The sequence below is a fragment of the Durio zibethinus genome, chromosome 10 (assembly GCF_047325235.1).
Source record: "Durio zibethinus cultivar Kanyao isolate XHJ-2024 chromosome 10, ASM4732523v1, whole genome shotgun sequence".
NCBI classification, from domain to species: Eukaryota; Viridiplantae; Streptophyta; class Magnoliopsida; order Malvales; family Malvaceae; genus Durio; species Durio zibethinus.
Window position 1 is genome coordinate 3,503,981 of NC_143171.1, and position 19,163 is coordinate 3,523,143.

At 31.2% G+C, this 19,163-nt stretch overlaps 1 protein-coding gene, 1 long non-coding RNA gene and 1 pseudogene across 4 annotated transcripts; 1 reads left to right on the top strand and 2 right to left on the bottom strand.

Moving 5' to 3' along the window:
* Nucleotides 1-1,946: 1,946 nt before the first annotated feature.
* LOC111292991 (L-type lectin-domain containing receptor kinase IX.1 pseudogene) lies at nucleotides 1,947-4,827 on the bottom strand (annotated as a pseudogene).
* Nucleotides 4,828-9,194: 4,367 nt separating this feature from the next.
* On the top strand, nucleotides 9,195-18,326 carry LOC111292992 (MADS-box transcription factor 23-like). 2 transcript variants are annotated; one of them, XM_089766462.1, is made up of 8 exons: nucleotides 9,195-9,453; nucleotides 12,647-12,725; nucleotides 13,945-14,006; nucleotides 15,749-15,848; nucleotides 15,953-15,994; nucleotides 16,091-16,132; nucleotides 16,306-16,460; nucleotides 16,536-18,326. In XM_089766462.1, exons 1-7 carry the CDS (start codon nucleotides 9,272-9,274, stop codon nucleotides 16,456-16,458), a joined length of 660 nt encoding a protein of 219 aa, XP_089622588.1. In that variant the 5' UTR covers nucleotides 9,195-9,271; the 3' UTR covers nucleotides 16,459-16,460; nucleotides 16,536-18,326. The 2 variants fall into 2 exon arrangements, with proteins under 2 accessions (XP_089622588.1, XP_089622587.1); XM_089766461.1 differs by having other exon boundaries at nucleotides 9,197-9,453; nucleotides 16,091-16,171.
* On the bottom strand, nucleotides 12,387-18,481 carry LOC149516359 (uncharacterized). 2 transcript variants are annotated; one of them, XR_016345570.1, is made up of 4 exons: nucleotides 18,365-18,481; nucleotides 13,938-14,067; nucleotides 12,924-13,058; nucleotides 12,387-12,783 (listed from the first exon to the last, which is right to left on the bottom strand). It is a non-coding gene; the product is annotated as an uncharacterized LOC149516359 (long non-coding RNA). The 2 variants fall into 2 exon arrangements; XR_016345569.1 differs by having other exon boundaries at nucleotides 13,938-16,638.
* Nucleotides 18,482-19,163: the final 682 nt, after the last annotated feature.

A 19,163-nucleotide genomic window follows, 5' to 3' on the forward strand; every position in this document is an offset into this window, starting at 1 on the left:
ACTTCAAATTATGATACGTAACAAGCAAACAATTCTTTAAATACTACATTAATTAATAGATTCATAATTTAAATATTACATTAAAAATTTTAAAATTTAGATATTATATTAAATATTTTATTATAATTATCACATTAATTAATAGATTCATAATTCAAATATTACATTATAAATTTTTAAAATTTAGATATTATATTAAATATTTTACTATAATTTAAAAGTTATTTATGACATTAACCCTTCCCAAATATATAATATACATATATTTGATAGATAATAAGTCAAAACAAACCTAATAATCCCAATCAAATCATAAATGGATTATGATTTAATCACATTGAAGGATAAAACTGTTTATTAATCACACTCATGACCTAAGCATTAAACAATATATACTCCTTTAAGAAAAAAAAAATCTAATTAAATATGTGACATTTAGAGATTTTTTATTGAACAATGATACATCCTTTAAGAAAAAAACTTTAATTAAATATACTTACAAATACTTGTTTCCATAATATATGATTCAATAACAGTGAATTCAAGTTATATATCAACTGTATCATAAATTAAAAAAAAAAAAGTTACATATCAATTGTTACCTCTATTGTAAACAAACAGAGCAAAATATATCAAAAAGTTAATATTCAATAAACGTTTTAGAGATATATACTTAAAAAAAAAAAGGTTTTAGAGATAGGTTTGGGCTAAGATTTGAAAGAGTGGACCAACATAATTAATTGTTTTAATATTGTTTCTATACTATGTATTGTCGTATATAATATAAAAAAATTAATTTTGTTTCAAAAAGTAATCTAAAAAATTAATGTTATATATTATGTTATATTTTGTATATAATATTTGAATTATTTAGATAGATAAATAAATATAAATAAACCAAAATTTGAAATTTCAAGCAGAGTCCGACCCAGCACTTACTTTTCTGCAGCCTACTTGGGCCTCCGTAGAAACTGTTATGAATATGGGCTAATTTATTCTACTTGGCCCACCTTAGCTGACCAATGGATACATCACACATGAAATTAAATCAACTGAAAAACTTTTTTGGGCCAAAAAAAGGAATCAACTCAAAATTGACTTTGCCCCAAAAAATTGAAAATTAAACTTGAACTCATAATTTATGTTAATTGGAATTGCACCCAAAAAACCCAAACGCTCCCATTATTGAACTCATAAATTAAGCTTCATTTAGTACATTGTTTTTTTTTTTTTTTTTACTTTCTTTTGATTTTATTTCTATTTACTTATTTTGTTATTATATATAAAGAAAAGCATGAAAACAAAAAGTTAACATTTACTACGCCATATTTAATGAAGTTTTTATAAAAATTTTATTATTATTATTATAATTAATTTATGCAATCAATATCCAGCAAATAGAATTAAATTCTTGTACCTATAATTTTTTTTTTATATTTTCAAATTACAACATCTTTTATACCAAAAAATTTTCACCTTTCTTTCACTTATCTTGTCACTAACTGATATTTTGTTGGTTCAAAATTTTTTTTATATAATTTTAACTTCTTTTTGTTTTAAATAAAATGTTGATTTAAAGATGAAAAAAGTATTTCAAAATTATGAATGAAGTAGTTTCTAATTATATTCTTAAAATTTAATTTAACAAAATATTTTAAATAAAAAATAAGAAGTTTGATAGAAAAAAAAATACTATCAAACTGTGACAAGATGATTTAAGAGTATTATAATATATTGTCCAGGAACTTCATAGGAACTAGCTGTATATGATAACTAATGAAATGGGATCAATTTATTTATTTTTAAGTTTATGTTTTTGGGTACTTTTTTGCAGTTCATTGAGTTTGACAGTATTATAGAGCTTCAGATTGAAGGAATCAAGACGGATGAATCGAGGGTGGAATTATGTTCATATGGTCATCATTTGACCTTTATATTGTATGTTACAATCAGGTTTTGTCCAATTTCTATTGTAATCTTTCTGAAAGGGAATGGGAATATTCGGATGGCGGAAGTAGCCTTGTATCAGAAAAAGACTAGAAATATGGAGCCAAACTATGGAAATCATATAAACTTTGAAGAAACCGAAGGGGAAAAATATCGGATGATACCATAATTTAGCGCACACGACAACAAAGTTTATCAAAATCCAGAGGCAAAGCCACCAGATTTTGTTTGGGGGAATGCGTTGTAATGGACAAAGACAAAAGAAGGTTTGAAGATGGAACATGAGATTCATAAGGTTTCTGGAGGTTCTTTGAATTTGCTGTTGTCTGAATGGAGACTGCTGACAGACAATTTAAAGAGGGCACATCGACTAGAAAATGAAAGAAAATAGATTATCCCTTTGTTTTTTTATCAATGGTAGCATTCAAATGCTATTTGATGTCAATAAAAATTTCACCAACATTGTTAATACTCCTCAGAACCGAATTCTGGCTATTCGATTAGTTTGGCAAGGCTTTAATTTTCAGTTTAACACAGTACATTGAGACCATGATTCTAAAACAAACGATGAATCCATTTATCACAATTTTCACAAAATACCTGAACTAAACACAAGTTACATGGTGAAGCTATACTTTACCTATACTTGTATGGAATGTAGAGTTGCACAGGATATACTAATTAGTCTTATGAGAACTATTTAAAAGGCTTTTCCAGAGCCTCCTGACGTTGATGAATATGTATTTTTAGAGCAACTACTACATGAACATTGAGTTCGATGTTTCTCTGAACCTGTGAGACCTGTTGATGACGATGATGTGTAGGATAATTTGCAGAGATTCATGGGAGGCGCATAATACATTGGTACTGGTAACTTTGATGGCAGGATAGGCAATGGAGCTTCAAAGTTTAGGACATTTATCACTTGTCTTATAGAAGGGCGGTGAGTGTAATCAGGATGGCAGCACCATAACCCAGTTACCATCAAACATTCCATTTGTCGCTCATCAAAGTCCTTGCCTAATCTCTTATCGACAGCTTCTAGAAGTTGGCCTTTTCCATAGAGGTCCCAAACCCATTCTGTCATCCTTACCTTGCTTGGTTCTTCCCTCGGTTCAACTGGCTTTCTTCCACATGCAATTTCGAGGGCCACAACTCCAAAACTATAAACATCAGATTCCTTGCTAGCCTTGCCGGTTGTGACACATTCAGGTGCTAGGTAGCCCATGGTGCCGGCCAAAACAGTTGTTTGTGAACCAAGGTCATGGTCTACAAATCTTGCAAGACCAAAATCTCCCAGCTTTGCATTGAAGTTTGAATCCAACATAACATTGCTAGATTTTATGTCTCTATGTACCACACATTGTTCCCACTCTTCATGAAGATATAACAGGGCAGAGGCCAAACCAAGTGCAACTTTGTGCCTTACAGTCCATGTTAACATGGTTTTACCTCCAAAGAGATGAGAATCAAGGCTTCCATTAGGCAGGAATTCATAGACAAGAAGGAGTTCACCTTTTTCATGGCACCAGCCAAGAAGTTGAACCAGATTCCTATGTCTCAAACAGCTAATAATCTTCACCTCTGATATGTACTCCTTTTTTCCTTGCTTTGACCCACTGGAAACCCTCTTTACTGCCACTTCTATGTTGGACTCACTTAATAATCCCTTATAAACTACTCCAAATCCTCCCTCTCCAAGCTTTCCAACCTCAGCAAAACTATTTGTTGCGCGAATGAGTTCATGATACGTAAACCTTTTTGGCCCTGTCCCCTTTTCAAACTCATCCTCTATGGTGACATCAATGGCCTCACTGTCTTTCAAACGTGTCCTTATTTTCCATATGATGATGAAAGACAAACATAATCCACAAGCCAATAGGCCAAAACCTACAGTCAAACCAACAATCAAACCTAAATTCTTCCCCTTCCCACCACCTGTCTCCAAGCTTGAATCAAAACTCCAAGAAAGAATGTTATGAATTTCAACCTGACGCCCTGTGGATGCAGAGAAACCTATTCTAACCCATTCTGGCAAAATATCCCTCAAGTCAACAATATATGCAAGGCTAGAATTTCCACTAAAGACTGGATTATCAGCATAAGTTAGAAAAACACTTAGATTTCTTGTGGTAGAGTTGTAACTTACCCATGCGTTTGCTCTTGATCCTATCTTAATGCTACTTTTCCATGTGACAGTTTTCACTGAAACGATGGAGTTGATATTGATGCCTACATGATCATCACTTGGATCCCATTCATTTTGGAAACTATCAAACTCCACTGCAACAATATTATTGCTGGAGGAGTTAGTGGTTGAGTTAGGATTAAATAATGCAAGATACCCATCACTCGAATTGGGAGGAATTTTGGAGTCGAATGGTGCAATAAAGAAGGATATCCCATCACCATATTCACTAAGATTGACTGCTTTTAAGATGAAGGAGAAATGGGTAGTAAAGTCTGTTAGCTTTCTGTTGCTAGCATCCCAAAGGCGCACTGGTTGATTGTACGAGGCACGTCCAATGCTGCCAGTGAGGCTGTCAATAGCATCATTCTTTGTGAGTTGAAGAACGTTAGCTGATGCGAAAGAATCCCCTTCGAATTCAATGTTTTGCTTGTTTGGACTGAAACTATTAAAGTTGAAGGAAAGTGGATTGGCATAAGGGAGTAGCAAAAGAATGGAAATGAAGATCTTCATGACAAGAGAACGACATTGTTGAGCAGGAAGATGGCATGAAACTGAGATGGAGAGAGCCATGGTCGAAAGGCATAGAGGAGAGAATGAAGGTGAAATGTTCTTCAAGGCCTAAACGAATGGTTAAACTATATTACTATAGTTTTAAACAAACTCTTCTAATCATTCAACTTTGGCATATATAATTAAATTAAATCAGCAAAAGGTCAACATTATGTAAACAGATGCGTGTGTTTAAAAATTGAAGACTCTCTAATTGCAACAATTGGATCCTGAGAATGAGACCAAATGCCATCATATCCTGACCGTTGAAGGCGAGTTTTGGACTATACATAAACAGGTTTTCAAGGAATATAGAATTCTTATTGTCTATGCAGAGTCGACTGATAAATTAGCTTGGACGGCATGCGTGTTGCTTTAGGATGGTAATTTCGTATACGCGGTTTTATCTACTCCGACTTAGGTATTGAAATGTTTTTTTTTCACATGGTAGGTGACGATTCTTTCAGCCTTATGGTTTGGTCTCTTATGTTTGGACTTTGGTAGGAGGTTGACTAGGATGCCAACAAATGAAAACCAAACAGCAGGGATTAAAGAAACAAGGAAAACGAATGAAGTTCCATCATAGAAGGGAAATTACAGACAAATAATAGAAAAACGTCTGATGTTAATATCAGTAACCAACTTCAGAATTAACAAAGCTGATATTGCCGCCTTCTTATGGATTGCCAAATGTTCTACATTAACTGGTTTTTTTTTTCTTCAAGTGAAAGCCATCTACATATTGCTGCCCCGCAAAATTCAACGATCAAAAGGTAGATTATAATTCTGTCTTTCCTTTCTAATGGTCACTAGGTAATAAATCACCAACAGAACTATTTGGGAACCACGAGAGATTTAACAGCATAAAGTTTTTAACAAAAATTAGTTTCCCATTTAAAATGGTAGCAAGTTCATACTGTATATATACAAAAGAAATACGACTAAATTTGAGTTATGGGTTACTCATGGTTCGTCACATGTTTTGTTTCATGGGGAAGTTTCACTGGCTTTATTGGATACCCTTCCCTAGTTTATTTCTTTGGGCTTTTGGATGCTTGGATTTGTGGCATCTTTGTCGTATGTTTTGCCAAATTAGCCTGTTGAGCTTCATTTTATTTGAGCCTTCTAATCAAAAGAATTGCAAGGGGAGCCCACGGTCCATTCCAACTTCCAGGACAAACCCTTTTTAAGTAAATTTAATAATTTAAAAAATATAAGATAACCCGATATAAATAAAAAAATATTAAAATAATATAATTTAAAATTTTAACAAAAAATATAAATAGATTTAACAAAATAAAAATATATATTTTATGTTTTCATGTCAATATAAATTATAACATATAATTTTTATGTAAAATATGATACTAATAAACGAATTATCAATATTTTACAAAATATAAATATATGAATTATCAATATTTTACAAAATATAAATATACAAATTGCTAAATTTATTCTTGTCTAATAACAGTTGGTTTTTTATACAGGACAATATAAATTTTTTTAATTTTATAAATAAAATTAAAAATTAAAAAATATTTAATTTTTTAATTTTTTTTTAACTTCACAAACAAATTAACATCTTCATATAAAGCACAACAAGCCACAAGGTATATTTCTAATAGCAAAATAAAATTCCAAGTTCCACCAGATTACCATGTGGGCTTCCTTTCAGAGAGAGAGAGAGAGAGAGAGAGAGAGAGAGAGAATGACAAAGGCAAATCTTCTTTCCTTAGGTGGAGAAAAAATATTTGACAGTTATGATAAAGTTCATGTGCATCAGTTTCTTATTTATTTGTTTATGTCTCACTCTTAAACATCCCTAATTCCCAACTTTAATTTAATTTTGAGTAATTTTTTCTGATGGTGGGATGACTCATAAAAGCGACATTTCCATTTGTTGGGATGATAAATTAATGGGAAATTAATTCTTCATTGCTACAACTTTTTCTTGGTCTTTGTTCTTATATCATTTGTTGATGATTGACACCTGGCTAAGCTCGTTTGTAGCTACCATTAAATTAATATCTAATCTCGGATTTAGGTCTCCTTAATCTAAGAACCCTAGCCCTAGTTTCAGTTCATAGCAAGGATTATCGAATCTTATTGGTCCGACAAATTCCATTCACATGGCCTTGAGTCAATGGCAAGTTGGGTTTAGTGACAGGCAGTCACCAAATTATTAAGGTTATCTGTTAGCTTGGAATGGTCCACTAAACGTCAATTATAAACTTAATTAATCATAATTAAATCATAATTAAATCATACTAAGTATATTTTTTTTAACTTTATAAAGGATAATAAAATTAAATTAATAAGTTTATTACGGTCCAATTGTATAATTTGTTCATATAATATTGTATTCTTTTAATTTTAGTGATTAAGATTTAATTTTTTTAATTTTAAATATATACAAAAATACATATGTCTGTGGCCAATAATATTTCCCATTTGCTGAGGTCGATGCAAGCGTGCCGTGACTCCCCTCGATTGGTGGATGGTGATTTTTAGGCTTTCACATGTATGTCAGTACTCAACTTGTATTTTCCAACAAAAATGTTGGAAGAGATTTAATTGGTCATCAACATATCCATGCTTTAATCAAAGATAAAGCTTATGATATATTTATATTTTGTAAAATATGCATACATTTTATTTAGTGTATGTTTGAAGGCAACCTTTGCTCATGATCCATAAAAGAGAAGCTAATAGCTATGCATTTTCACTCTAAATTTGGCAAGTATATCAGTAAATGCTTATTGTTTGCAATCTTTGTTTTTACTTTTACAAAAGAAAAAACCCGAAGTTTAAGATTAAAAAAAATATAATAAATATTGAGATTTAAATTTTAAATTTATTAAATTTTATTTTTTAAAAATAATTATATTAATTAAATTTCGAGTTCATTTATAATCTTTGTTCGATATCTATAAATCATTAGCTTTACTCGGGTTAAAACTTAGAAGAGACAACTAAATCGTCCAGGAGATTTGTCCACATAAGTAAACTATATTAAATTAAGCATAATCAATCTCTGTCTATTGAGAAGACAAACGTTCGACAAAGACCTTGATAAAATAAAATGGAGTAGTATTTACATAAAAAAAAAAAAAGAAGCTTTAGCCATAGACTTGTTTTGTGTATAATTTTTTTTTCTTTTATATAAAATATAACACTTATAAATAAAAAAATTAAAATTAATCTCATCGCACACCAAGACAAGAATTTCAAATAAATTGCATCGATGACCAAAATAGAATTTTTTTCATATAAAAAAGAATAATTTTTTTTTTTTTGCCATCTTTAGTGTTTTAAGATTACTTATATCATATGATCGTGTAATTAAACTAAGGTAGGGATTCTTTAGGTTACAAAATACTTATATGTGAAGTCAAACAATTTCATCATTTAAAAAGAACATAAAAAAAAAACCCTATAATTTTCTTTATTTGGATGTGAATTTTTGAAAGAAACATTAAATTCGATATCAATGAGAAGAAAAGATAATTATTTTTACAGACAGAACAACTCTAAAACCCCATTAAAAAAAAAAAAGCATGTGCAACTTTGTACACTTAAAAATGTTAGGTTCAAGTTTCTAATTAAATTTGGTAAGGTTTTGTTTGGTAGTTTTAGAGACCAACATTGAAATGAAATAGTACCAACCAACCCGGAAAGCTTGCTGCAACCAATAGAAAAAAAATATGTAAGGCCTTTTACATTTGGATGGAAGAAATTTGTTTCTCTATCTTTTCCTTATTTGGAAACTTAACAAGGAATGAACCCCTCTCCAACTCCAACGCTCTGTCTGACACGTGGAGATAATCCCAAGTTTTGTAGTCGTTAATGCTATATATAACAATTGAAAAGAAAATACCTAAGTCATAAGCATTATATATGATTAATTAATTATACGTTAATATTTTATTAATGTATAAAATTAAAAATAATCAAATCTTTAAAAATAAATATTAATAGGTTTAAACTAATGTTACCTTTTTCTATTAAAATTTTTTAACTTAGGCTTGAAATTAAGTATATAGTTGTTAATTTCTTTTCCTCTTTTGCTTTTGATTCAACTTTTTCTATCGTGGCCTTGTTTAGATGTTTAAAAAAATAGTTTAAAAAACTTTTCAAGAGGTTTTTTGTTTCATTTGTTTTAGAATTTATTATCCAATATACCACTTTCATGTATACAAAAATATCTAAAAAAAATTCAAAATTTAATTTAATTTATTCATAAAACTATGCTTAAAACGTGGCATCCAACAAATTCTGAGTCCAAACCAGAACTATTCATAGTTATTAATTTAAACCTCAAAAACCAACTCCATTAATTTGCTCAATATGCAGTTCTACCTTCACCATAAAAGCCACTTTGCACTTATAAAGCTTATGTTGACCACCTTAACCACTAGCTGACTATTTCCAATTGGCTTAGCCCTGTAAGCAGCTTTCCTTGTATTCTTCTGAATAAGCTGAGAGAATCTTTAGTTTTTATTCACTAAGACTGGCCTTGGACTCTCATCCATTTAATTTTTTCTTTGTGCACTGTGTAGAAACCCTAGCTAGAAGAAAAGGATGGGGAGAGGGAAGATTGTAATTCGAAGGATCGATAATTCTACGAGTAGGCAAGTAACCTTTTCAAAGAGAAGAAAGGGTTTGATCAAGAAGGCGAAAGAGCTCGCAATACTATGTGATGCAGAAGTTGGTCTTGTCATCTTCTCCAGCACTGGAAAGCTCTATGAATTTGCAAGCACCAGGTAATTTGATATCATTTCATTATAGATTTTTTAAAAAAATAATTTCACATTCCAAAAGTCATGGATGAAAGGAAAATCTAACTTTGAACATTGAGAGGTTTTTTTTATATCTGAGATTGTCAAAATTTAAACCATAAACACTGAAACTAATAGAATTACTCGCGTTATCATAGTTTCATATGCTTTTTTTCTAATTTCTTTATATCTTATGCCTAATTTATGCTTTTTAACTTATGCAAATCACAAAATCTTCTACATTTCAAGCATATATATATATTTTGATAATGGTTTGTGCTATGAATATATATTTAGTAAGCAAGTAATTATCTTGCAACTCTATGTTAGTATTTATATGTGTTAAACATTCCTCATTTGGTTCATCACCGACATCAATTAATAACGTTGGCCAGTGGAGGTTTACCGTGCAAGATATTGCATGGTATCCAACTAATAAAGGCAAGGATTGTCTTCGTGCATGCCTCTGCCGTAAAAAATAAAGCTACTATATTAAGAAAGCTTACGTATATATATGCACCTTAATTTAGAAAAATGATCATGAACCGGCATCACTCAAATAAATTGTAGTGAAAGCTGATATTATTCAAGCATAGCAAAAGTCTTAGAACGCAGTCCGTAGGGATGACCAAGAGATTAGGATTGAAAAGGTACAATTTTGCAAGCGCTCCAACTGTCATGAAATTTTGAACGGAGGGTTTGAAGTTCCAACCTGACTATACATACATACATATATAAATATATATATATGTATATATATATATATATAGTTAGAATTAACTCGTTTTTTGCATAATATATCATGGGAGAGGGAAAAAGATTTAGTTTTCCTAATGGTTTAACATGGATGTTCACCGATCTTTTATAGGAGGTGAATTTTGCAAGCTGAGATTCGATTTCTAACATTTATAAATATAAATTTTCCTTTCTCAATTTCCCTAAATTTCGGTCTCCTTTGTGAAAAAAAAAAAAAAAAAAAACTGGAGGCAGGACAGTGGAGCTTATTTGCTTATTCATGGTCAATCTCATTACTCTCTTTTGCTAGAATTAGCCCCCAATAATATGATTTTAAAAGAATAGCCTGTCACAAGTTCATAAGATGCTTATTAATGGATAAGCTTTGTTACAGTTTTCTTCTCGGAGGGTTTAGCAAAAGAAGGAAGAATCTAGGGAATTGCAAGTTTTTGGTTGCACATGAATTCCAAACTCTATTTACAAACCATGATTGAAAATTGGAAAAAAATAAGGACAGGATATTGATTAAGAAGGATCAGCAGGCGAGATAAATGGGGTTATCAGATGAATGATTTGATTAGGATCGTTTCAGCAATAATAGAGACTAATTAACAAAAGAGAGAACAGCAAAGGTTAACATTAATAAGTGCTTTTTATCATCCATCCAGAAAAAAAAAAAAAAAAGGAATATAATAAGTGCTTTTCTATGAAGAATGCACTATTAGAAGGAACTGGATTCAATTTTGGTGTGCTCCAAGGACCATAGGAATGGCAGAAGTAGCATGATCAACACTGAATAGCTGACAATAAAATGGTGAAAATGGACCATTATCAAAAAAATTAAGAACATATATACATTAGATAAGGTAAATTTTGTAAAAATTTTTATTGAAAATTATTCAATAAAAATATTAATAAAAAATTTAAATCAATAAATTAATAATATTTAACGAAAAAATCAAATAAAAACTTAGACTAAATCTTTTAATATTATATATGCCACATTTTCAGTACCCTTTTTTCATTTCAAATCAAAGGAAATTCCCACGCCAGTTCTTTTTTGTACCTTTGCTGCTGTTGATTCTTATGTTAAGAACGTGATTGTATCATCTTTTTGACTAATTTCTCTGCTTTTGCTTATAAGAAATCATAGTAAAGTGCTTTTCATGATTTTATTGCTAGACCGATGACATTATTTATGTTGTTGATTTGATATTTGATACACCAATTCCCATGCATGTTGGCATTGAAGTCAAAATTATACGGCTAGCTTTAGTATAAGTTTCATTTAGGTCACCTCAAACGATCTCAAAATGGAAAAATCATATAGAAAAAGTAATAAAAGAATCAAGCATCATGCTAGAATGTTTTTTAGATAGCCACCAAGCACATATATAGTACTCCTCTTTTTTTTTTTTTTTTAACAAAATAGCCCTCAACTTTGGAATAAAGAAAGTAATTATAAATATTAAAATTTAAACGTCAAATTTATTAAAAAGTAAGTGTATAAATTAATTAAATTAAATTTTAAATTTATTTTTTAATTTCTTTTCATGTAATTAGATGAATGTATGATAGCAAATAACTTAAGTTTTATATGCAATGACATGGGTGTTATTCTTACAACTAGTAGTACCAAGTTTTAAGCTACTCCATGTTTATACATAGAGGAAATTATCTTTTTGATCACCTAACTTTTTTAGATCTTTTTATTTTGATCATTGAATTTTGAAAAATAACATTTTACGTATCAATATTTATAAGTATTATTATTTTAATCACTTAACCATTAAAAAATAATGAGCCCCTTCAAATGACATTCCACATCACTGTACTTTGATCTGACGATTTATTAACGTTAGGTGCTTTATCACATGGTAATAAGAAAATTTATTTTTTAAAATTTATTTATTTATTTAAATTTTTATTACCATGTGGACACAATCATGTAGCTGAGTAGCTGCTGTGGATATGCAATGGTGATACGGAGTTAATGTTAAGTACGGAAATTCGTTATCTTTTAACAACTCAATGACCAAAACAATAGAAGTTTGTGACTAAATTCTAAGTTTTCAAAATTGGATTGATAGAACAAAAAATTTTAAAAATTAATTGACCAAAAGATAATTTACCCATAAATATGATTTAAATGAAATGAAACTATATATTTTTGCCATGTTTTTGTGAGTAATTCCCATTTGCAGCCAAATTTAATTTGGCTTTTTGCTCTTTCTTTATATTTCAAAAATTAAAAAAATAAAAGACAAATAACAAAACGCAGAAACCAAACAAAGCCTAAGAGAGATCTCTTCTGATAATTTCTGGAGGTCTCTTTCAACAATGTAACCATTGCAACCAAATGAAAGGATAGACATGAAGTTTCAAATTAAGCAGATGCAATTGTACTGCAAGCCCTTGATTATTCTATTTACTTCTACACCAGCATGAAATCAGTTATTGAACGATATAACAGCTTGAAAGAGGAACACCAACAATTGTTGAATTCATCATCAGAAGTCAAGGTAAAGTTCTCCACCACTTTTACCATATTTATGAGGATTGCTATGCTAAAATTGTTCTCTGCATACATGGCATGGAGGGAAAAAAATGAAAAGAATGCTGAATTTGGTGTTTTATGTGTTATCATAAGATGAAACTAGAGCAATTATTTTCTGAAAGAACATGTATGTTATATAATCTTTGTTTGTTGGCAGTCTAACCTTAAAAAAAGCAAACACTGCAGCAAATGAAAGAATCCCAGGTTTGAAAAGTCACCTTTCCAATGTAAAAATACATCTTTCAACTGGTTATAAAGTATTGAACAGCTGATCTAATTGTTGATGAATTCCCTGGACCTGCAAAAAACCAGAAAAGTTAGTCAATGAGGATACTGCTATGAGATTAACAATCCATCACTAAGGCAATCTTTAAAGTAAAGAAAAAGGATATTGGTTTAAATAAGTTCAAATTTTAAGGAAAATGACCCTTTAGAAAGCCCAGGTACACCAAAAATTGTTTACATGAGCTCCAAGAAAGTCAACATGAAAATTCATGGCAAATATAGGCTGTTGTATCAAAAATACCCAACAGAAGGCAAACCATAACAGTTCATTAGCAGTCTCTTTGACAAATATTGTTTGAATAACAGAGAGCAACAATCAAGTTGTACCCCGCTAACATAAACCTCTAATTGTGGCAACAAGGTAATTTATTCTGGTATGTACTAACTGATTTCATATATTTTAATAGTTTGATCTCATTACAAATAACTAAAATCACAAAAGGTGCACTCAAGTAAATGAACAGAACAGAATGCCAAGAACATGTAAAGCAATACAGCATGCAAATGAGCTGTATGTTAGAGATCACTTCTGGAACTTCAACAAGATTACAAAAAGAAGCAAGATTTCTGTTACTAACTCACGAGGCCATAATCAATTTATTAGAAGATAGCAGCAGATTATGAATAACCTTTAATCCTTTCATTAACCCAAAAATAAAAATAAAAAAACTAGAAAAGACATACAATAGATTGGCTTTTGTATTAAGCTATTTCAATTTGGATTGTTTCATTGCACAATGATGAAGCCTCTTTAAAAGCTAAGGAAACTATCTTATTACTGTCATATCATCATTTTCACATCATGTTATTAAAATGCACATTGCTTTCTTTCCATGGGAATTAAGATTACAAATTTTCTTATGTTCTAAATAAACTAATATTTACTGTTTACTTGACAGTTCTGGCAAAAAGAGGCTGCAATCTTGAGACAGCAACTACAGAAGTTACAGGAAAACCATCGGTACATCCTTCTCTTTGAGCTTAAAATTCCATATTATTTCTTCTGAAAGATGTTTCTTATCCTGAAACAAAATTTTAAAATAAAAAACTTAGAAATATAAGTCAGTTCTGTTATCTTTTCAAATGCCATAAAAAGATTATTTTAGTTTTTCAGATATAAGACAAATAGACAAATAGTATAAAGAAAAAATATTATTGCAAATAATAGAAAATACCAATTAACATTCTAGAAATGATGAAGAAAATATGCAAGAAAAAATATCTTTGGGAAAAAGAACAAACAATACATTCAATTGCCAATGCTTGAAATGTAGAAATGAGTTAGCAAAACACAGGTAGTTAATAATTCAGTATACATGAAATGTAAGAGGCAAAGAAGAAAATAGAAACAGCCAAGTAAGAAACAACCCTGCAACTACACTGCAAGAGGTATCTGGTGAATGTTTAGCACACATTTTGGTTTTGGTTCACTTACAACTAATAAATTTTATGTGTCAGATATCCTCACAACATTTAACTCATTTCAGTCCTTCCATTCACCTAAGCTTGGGAAATATATGTAACTCTAAGCACCTTAAACAGTTTGACTTCAGTGCATCTCCGTTTCACCTAAATAACACCTTCTCATATCTTCAGAGATTAAAAAGGGCCCCATGATCTGGTCTGACAAAGATAAAACAGGAAATATAACTCCCCATATGCATGTGCCACATCTATGGAATGGAATCATACCATGTTGGAAAACCACGGCCATCCTAACTTGTAATAAATCATGGTAGCAAAGCTACACTCTATAAAAAACCAATTCCCCCTCCAACCCAAACTTTTTTTATGTCCTTGAAGACCTCGCAACCTATGCCATAAATCCATATTGTCACTTCCCAGAAATTGACCCGCCAAGTATCTCTGAGAAGCTGCTTCCTGAACATAAGAATTTTTACTCAATCATTTCTCCTTGAGTATGGCATAAAGATAAGATTAATGGAACAGCAGAGTAAAGGCTGTGGATGATTAAATTGCTAAGTATGACCCAGCTCCTCTTTAAGCAAGAAGAAAGATGGAAATAGAAAACAATTCATCAAAATATATCCACAAACTTCACTGTGCTTTGAAATACCCCAAGAGAACTGTGAGGTGACCAGAATTGCAGACCAATCTTCACTTGTATGGGCTTTCTGACTCCCTGGATTTCTGATAAGGAAATAGCATGATAATGTTGGTTAATCATGTACCGACCTAGACCTGAATTTCAGACACTCCAGTCATTTTGGAACTCAACAAGTTCAAACATTTCAGACAACTGGATCGCATAACCATATGGCTAGTTTCAGACAGCAAACAAAGGGGTAAAAAATTACTGTCCAGGTCCCTTTATCCGTCTCAGAATCAGTTGGAATGTTGGTCAAAGACTTGGACTCAGAATAGATAAAGAAATAAATCACCAATCAACAATGAAAGTAGAAATAGATATGCAAAAATTTCACCAGATAAACACGCACTGCATACATCACCTTGCACTGAAGTTCAAGAAATTGTTATGAGAAGAAACCGCATTACAGATCTAACAAAGATGTAAATATGATAAATACATTACATTCAGACACACAAATACATACAATGTGTGCGTGTGCGTATTGTGTGTGTATGTGTCCACATTGCATGTGCATGTAAATGTATATAGGATGTGACACAACATAAGAAAGACCTGGTGATTGACCAACTCTAAATAATCTGACAAAGCAGGCAACTCATGGGCGAACAGCTTTATGGTTTGAGTGTTGAAGACCTGCAGAATCTAGAGAACCAACTGGAGATGAGTTTGAGAGGTGTTCGCATGAAAAAAGTCAGAAATCTCCAGTATTTATACAATTTTTATGCATAATCTCCTGGCAGTCAATTTGAAACAGATGCCTGAAATTTGATGTGCTTAATTTTTAACTTTTGCAGGAATGGATATTAACTGAAGAAATACAAGAATTAAGCCGAAGGGTCTTTCAAAAATTACACTAGCTGTGTTTTGGTTACATTTTTGTATATAGAATCACTTCAATTGTTATACTTACATAGTTCTTGCACTTTATTCAGGGGAACCTCATTCATCAGGAGAATGTGGAGCTGTACAAGAAGGTAAATCTTATTCGCAAAGAAAACACGGAATTATACAAGGTATCCCGTCTTATTGATGGATACAAACTTCAGAAAAATACAAGAAAATTAGTTAAAAGAATAACATTCTCTATAATTCCATAACATCAAATTAGAAACTCCACTCAGTTAATGGATTATGGTTCATGCCTCAGGTTTATGGAACAAGGGATGTAAATACATCAGGAGGAAATGCCTTGAATTCATATGGTTTTGACTCTGGAGAGGGTTCACATGTCCCTGTTCATCTTCAACTAAGGCAACCTGAGACACAAACTTATAACACTCCAAATAGAGATAAGGAATAAAGGTAAAAATGGTTTCTACTTTGAATAGAAATATTTCCCTGTCACCATTGATCCAATTATATTCTATGAAACTGCAGAAGCACAAGAAAGAATGCAAGAATGCAGTGAGGATTCAGACAACCGTTACTTCACCCTCAGTAAACCCCAAGTCTTAAGGAATATTATCCCTGGAGAGATGATCTACAAAAAGAACAATCAGTAAATGACCAATCTGACATTGTTTGTGGCAGTACAATAAAATCACTACAGGTTATCGGTGAACCAGGAATTCATGCAAGTGCAAACCAAAATATTAAATAAAACATTGTTTGCACAAAGGTATCCCCTTCATCAAAAAGATTTTAACCATTGCCAAAAGTATCTCCTTCAACAAAAAGATTTTAACCGTTGTCAATGAGATCCGGCTCTTCTTGTATATAATTTGTCCATTCAATTAGCTAAATCCAAATGATTAACGAGCATTAGAGATGAAATAACATTAAAGGCCCTTGCTTTGAGATGTTTCTACAAACTGGAATGAAAAATTATTTTGGAAAAGATGGGGGAGGGATAAAAAATATATCGTGTCAGGTTGCCCCTAGGCTGAATAAAGAAGGGAGGGGAAGTTATTGCTTCATGTCTTCCACCTTTAGCATGATAGTTTCTGACTTGTACTTCTATTTCAAAATAGTCTGCTTGATCCCCCAAGGCAAAGACATGGCTTCATCTTTCAGAACAATAGGTATCAATGAAGAGGCTCAAACATTAAAATCTCAAACTTTTTCTTCCTTACACTTCATGTCACTAAGTCCGTTTAATTACAAATTGGCAGGCTCTTCCTCACAGCCAAAGCTTTATGTCATCCTTATAAAGCTTTGATTTGGAAAAAAAAAAAAAAATCACTTCTCACACTTGCAGCTTCCAAATGTAGCTCTACTTATCTGAATTAGAGAACCATCAACACTAGTATTGTCTTATCTTCTACATCACTGCTTGTACCTATCTTCCAGAAATTAAAAAATGTTGAAATGCAATGCTATCATCTAGGACTGGTTGACATAAAAGTTTGTCTGAATGTGGATGGACAAGCTACCGGCATCAAACTTCTTGCAGGGAGTCCATTATGCAACTTCAGCACAAATACGATTTTAACGAATTTCAATTTACTAATTGTTAGATAAACCTTCATATCCGAATACTGCTGCAACCAAGAGGATATATAAAATGAACAGTGGCTACATCAATCTAGGCCTCGCTGGGAAATAGAAAAAGGACATGGCACCATACTTAAAACCTGAATGCTCTTTCAAATGATAACAAGTACCAAACTACAACTATTCCATTTGTACTAAAGGGTAACTAGTCCGCTAAAGTGTTGAAATAAACGTTTTATATTAGAATTAAGCAGGCTTTTCTAGACCTGCCAATCTTAACATGACACGAATACGATAGGAAAAAAGAACACCAAGGTGACAGATTTAAAATTTTAACATCAACAAAACAAAAAAAATATATTTTCTGTTTTCGTATTGACACACCATTTTAGTATAAAATACAATAGGAATGAAAGAATTTTAGTATTTTACATCATACAAATACACGAACCGTCTAGGCTTTTCCAAATTAGCTCAGACATGAAACCACATTGGGATTTAAAGATATGAAATCCCAAATAATGGGAAGAAATAAAAAACACCCTTTTAATCTTTATAATATTCTCTATTGAAATTGTAACCACCAGAAGGGAACTCTTTAGGTTCCTCCCCAACCGAAATGATGGTAACAGAAATGAATATATATCACCATTTTTTTCAGAAAAAAAGAAAGGAAAAAATGCTTGGAAAAGAGTAAGGGTTTTGAATTAACAGAGGAACAAATTTTGGGATTTGGAAAAGAAAGAAGATTGTAAGAAAGGATCGGATCTTACCAGTAGAGAAGAAGCTCACAGGGAAAATATCTGAGGTAAGAGTTGGTTTTTGAAAAAAGTAACGAGCAACTCAAAATATCTGGGGTTCACAGATTTAAATAATGGAGGGAATGTGGTCCCTTTTTGTTTAGACTCCACGTAATCCCTGCAATGGGCCGGACCCAAACCCAAAATTGATATGAAACCAAATTTGATCTAGGCCCAAAAAAACCCAAATATGCTAGGCTAACAATTGGGTCAAAAGTCAACTATTTTTATTCCTATTAAATGCGGTACCAAAGCAGAGAGGTTTTTAAAAAATTATTAAAAATATTAATTATATCCGAATTAGACCGGATTCAGACTTAAAAAACTTTATCCAAAGGCCGGTAATGGTCGAGACGAACCACCGAACCGGATAGGCAGCACAACGCTTGGGACGTACCTGAGACATTATTTGAAAAATTTATATTTGATTAACCTACGGTATAGATATAGATTTTATTTATTGTCAATAAATTAAATAATATTATTTTATTAAAAATAAATATATAAAAATTTAATTTAAAAAATATAATTATTAATAAAATAATATTATTTGATTTATTTTATTAATAAAATAATATTATTTAATTTACTGTTAATATATAAAATTTATATCAATGCATTAAATATAAATCTTTATTTGAACGGTGAAATAAATTAAATGAAAATTTTCTTGGCTATATGTGTATCAACTGTGTTGAATGTTGATCACAAAAACACTCTCTGATCAATCTCAGACAAACATACGGATCATTTATAGTTTCAAGTCTACAAC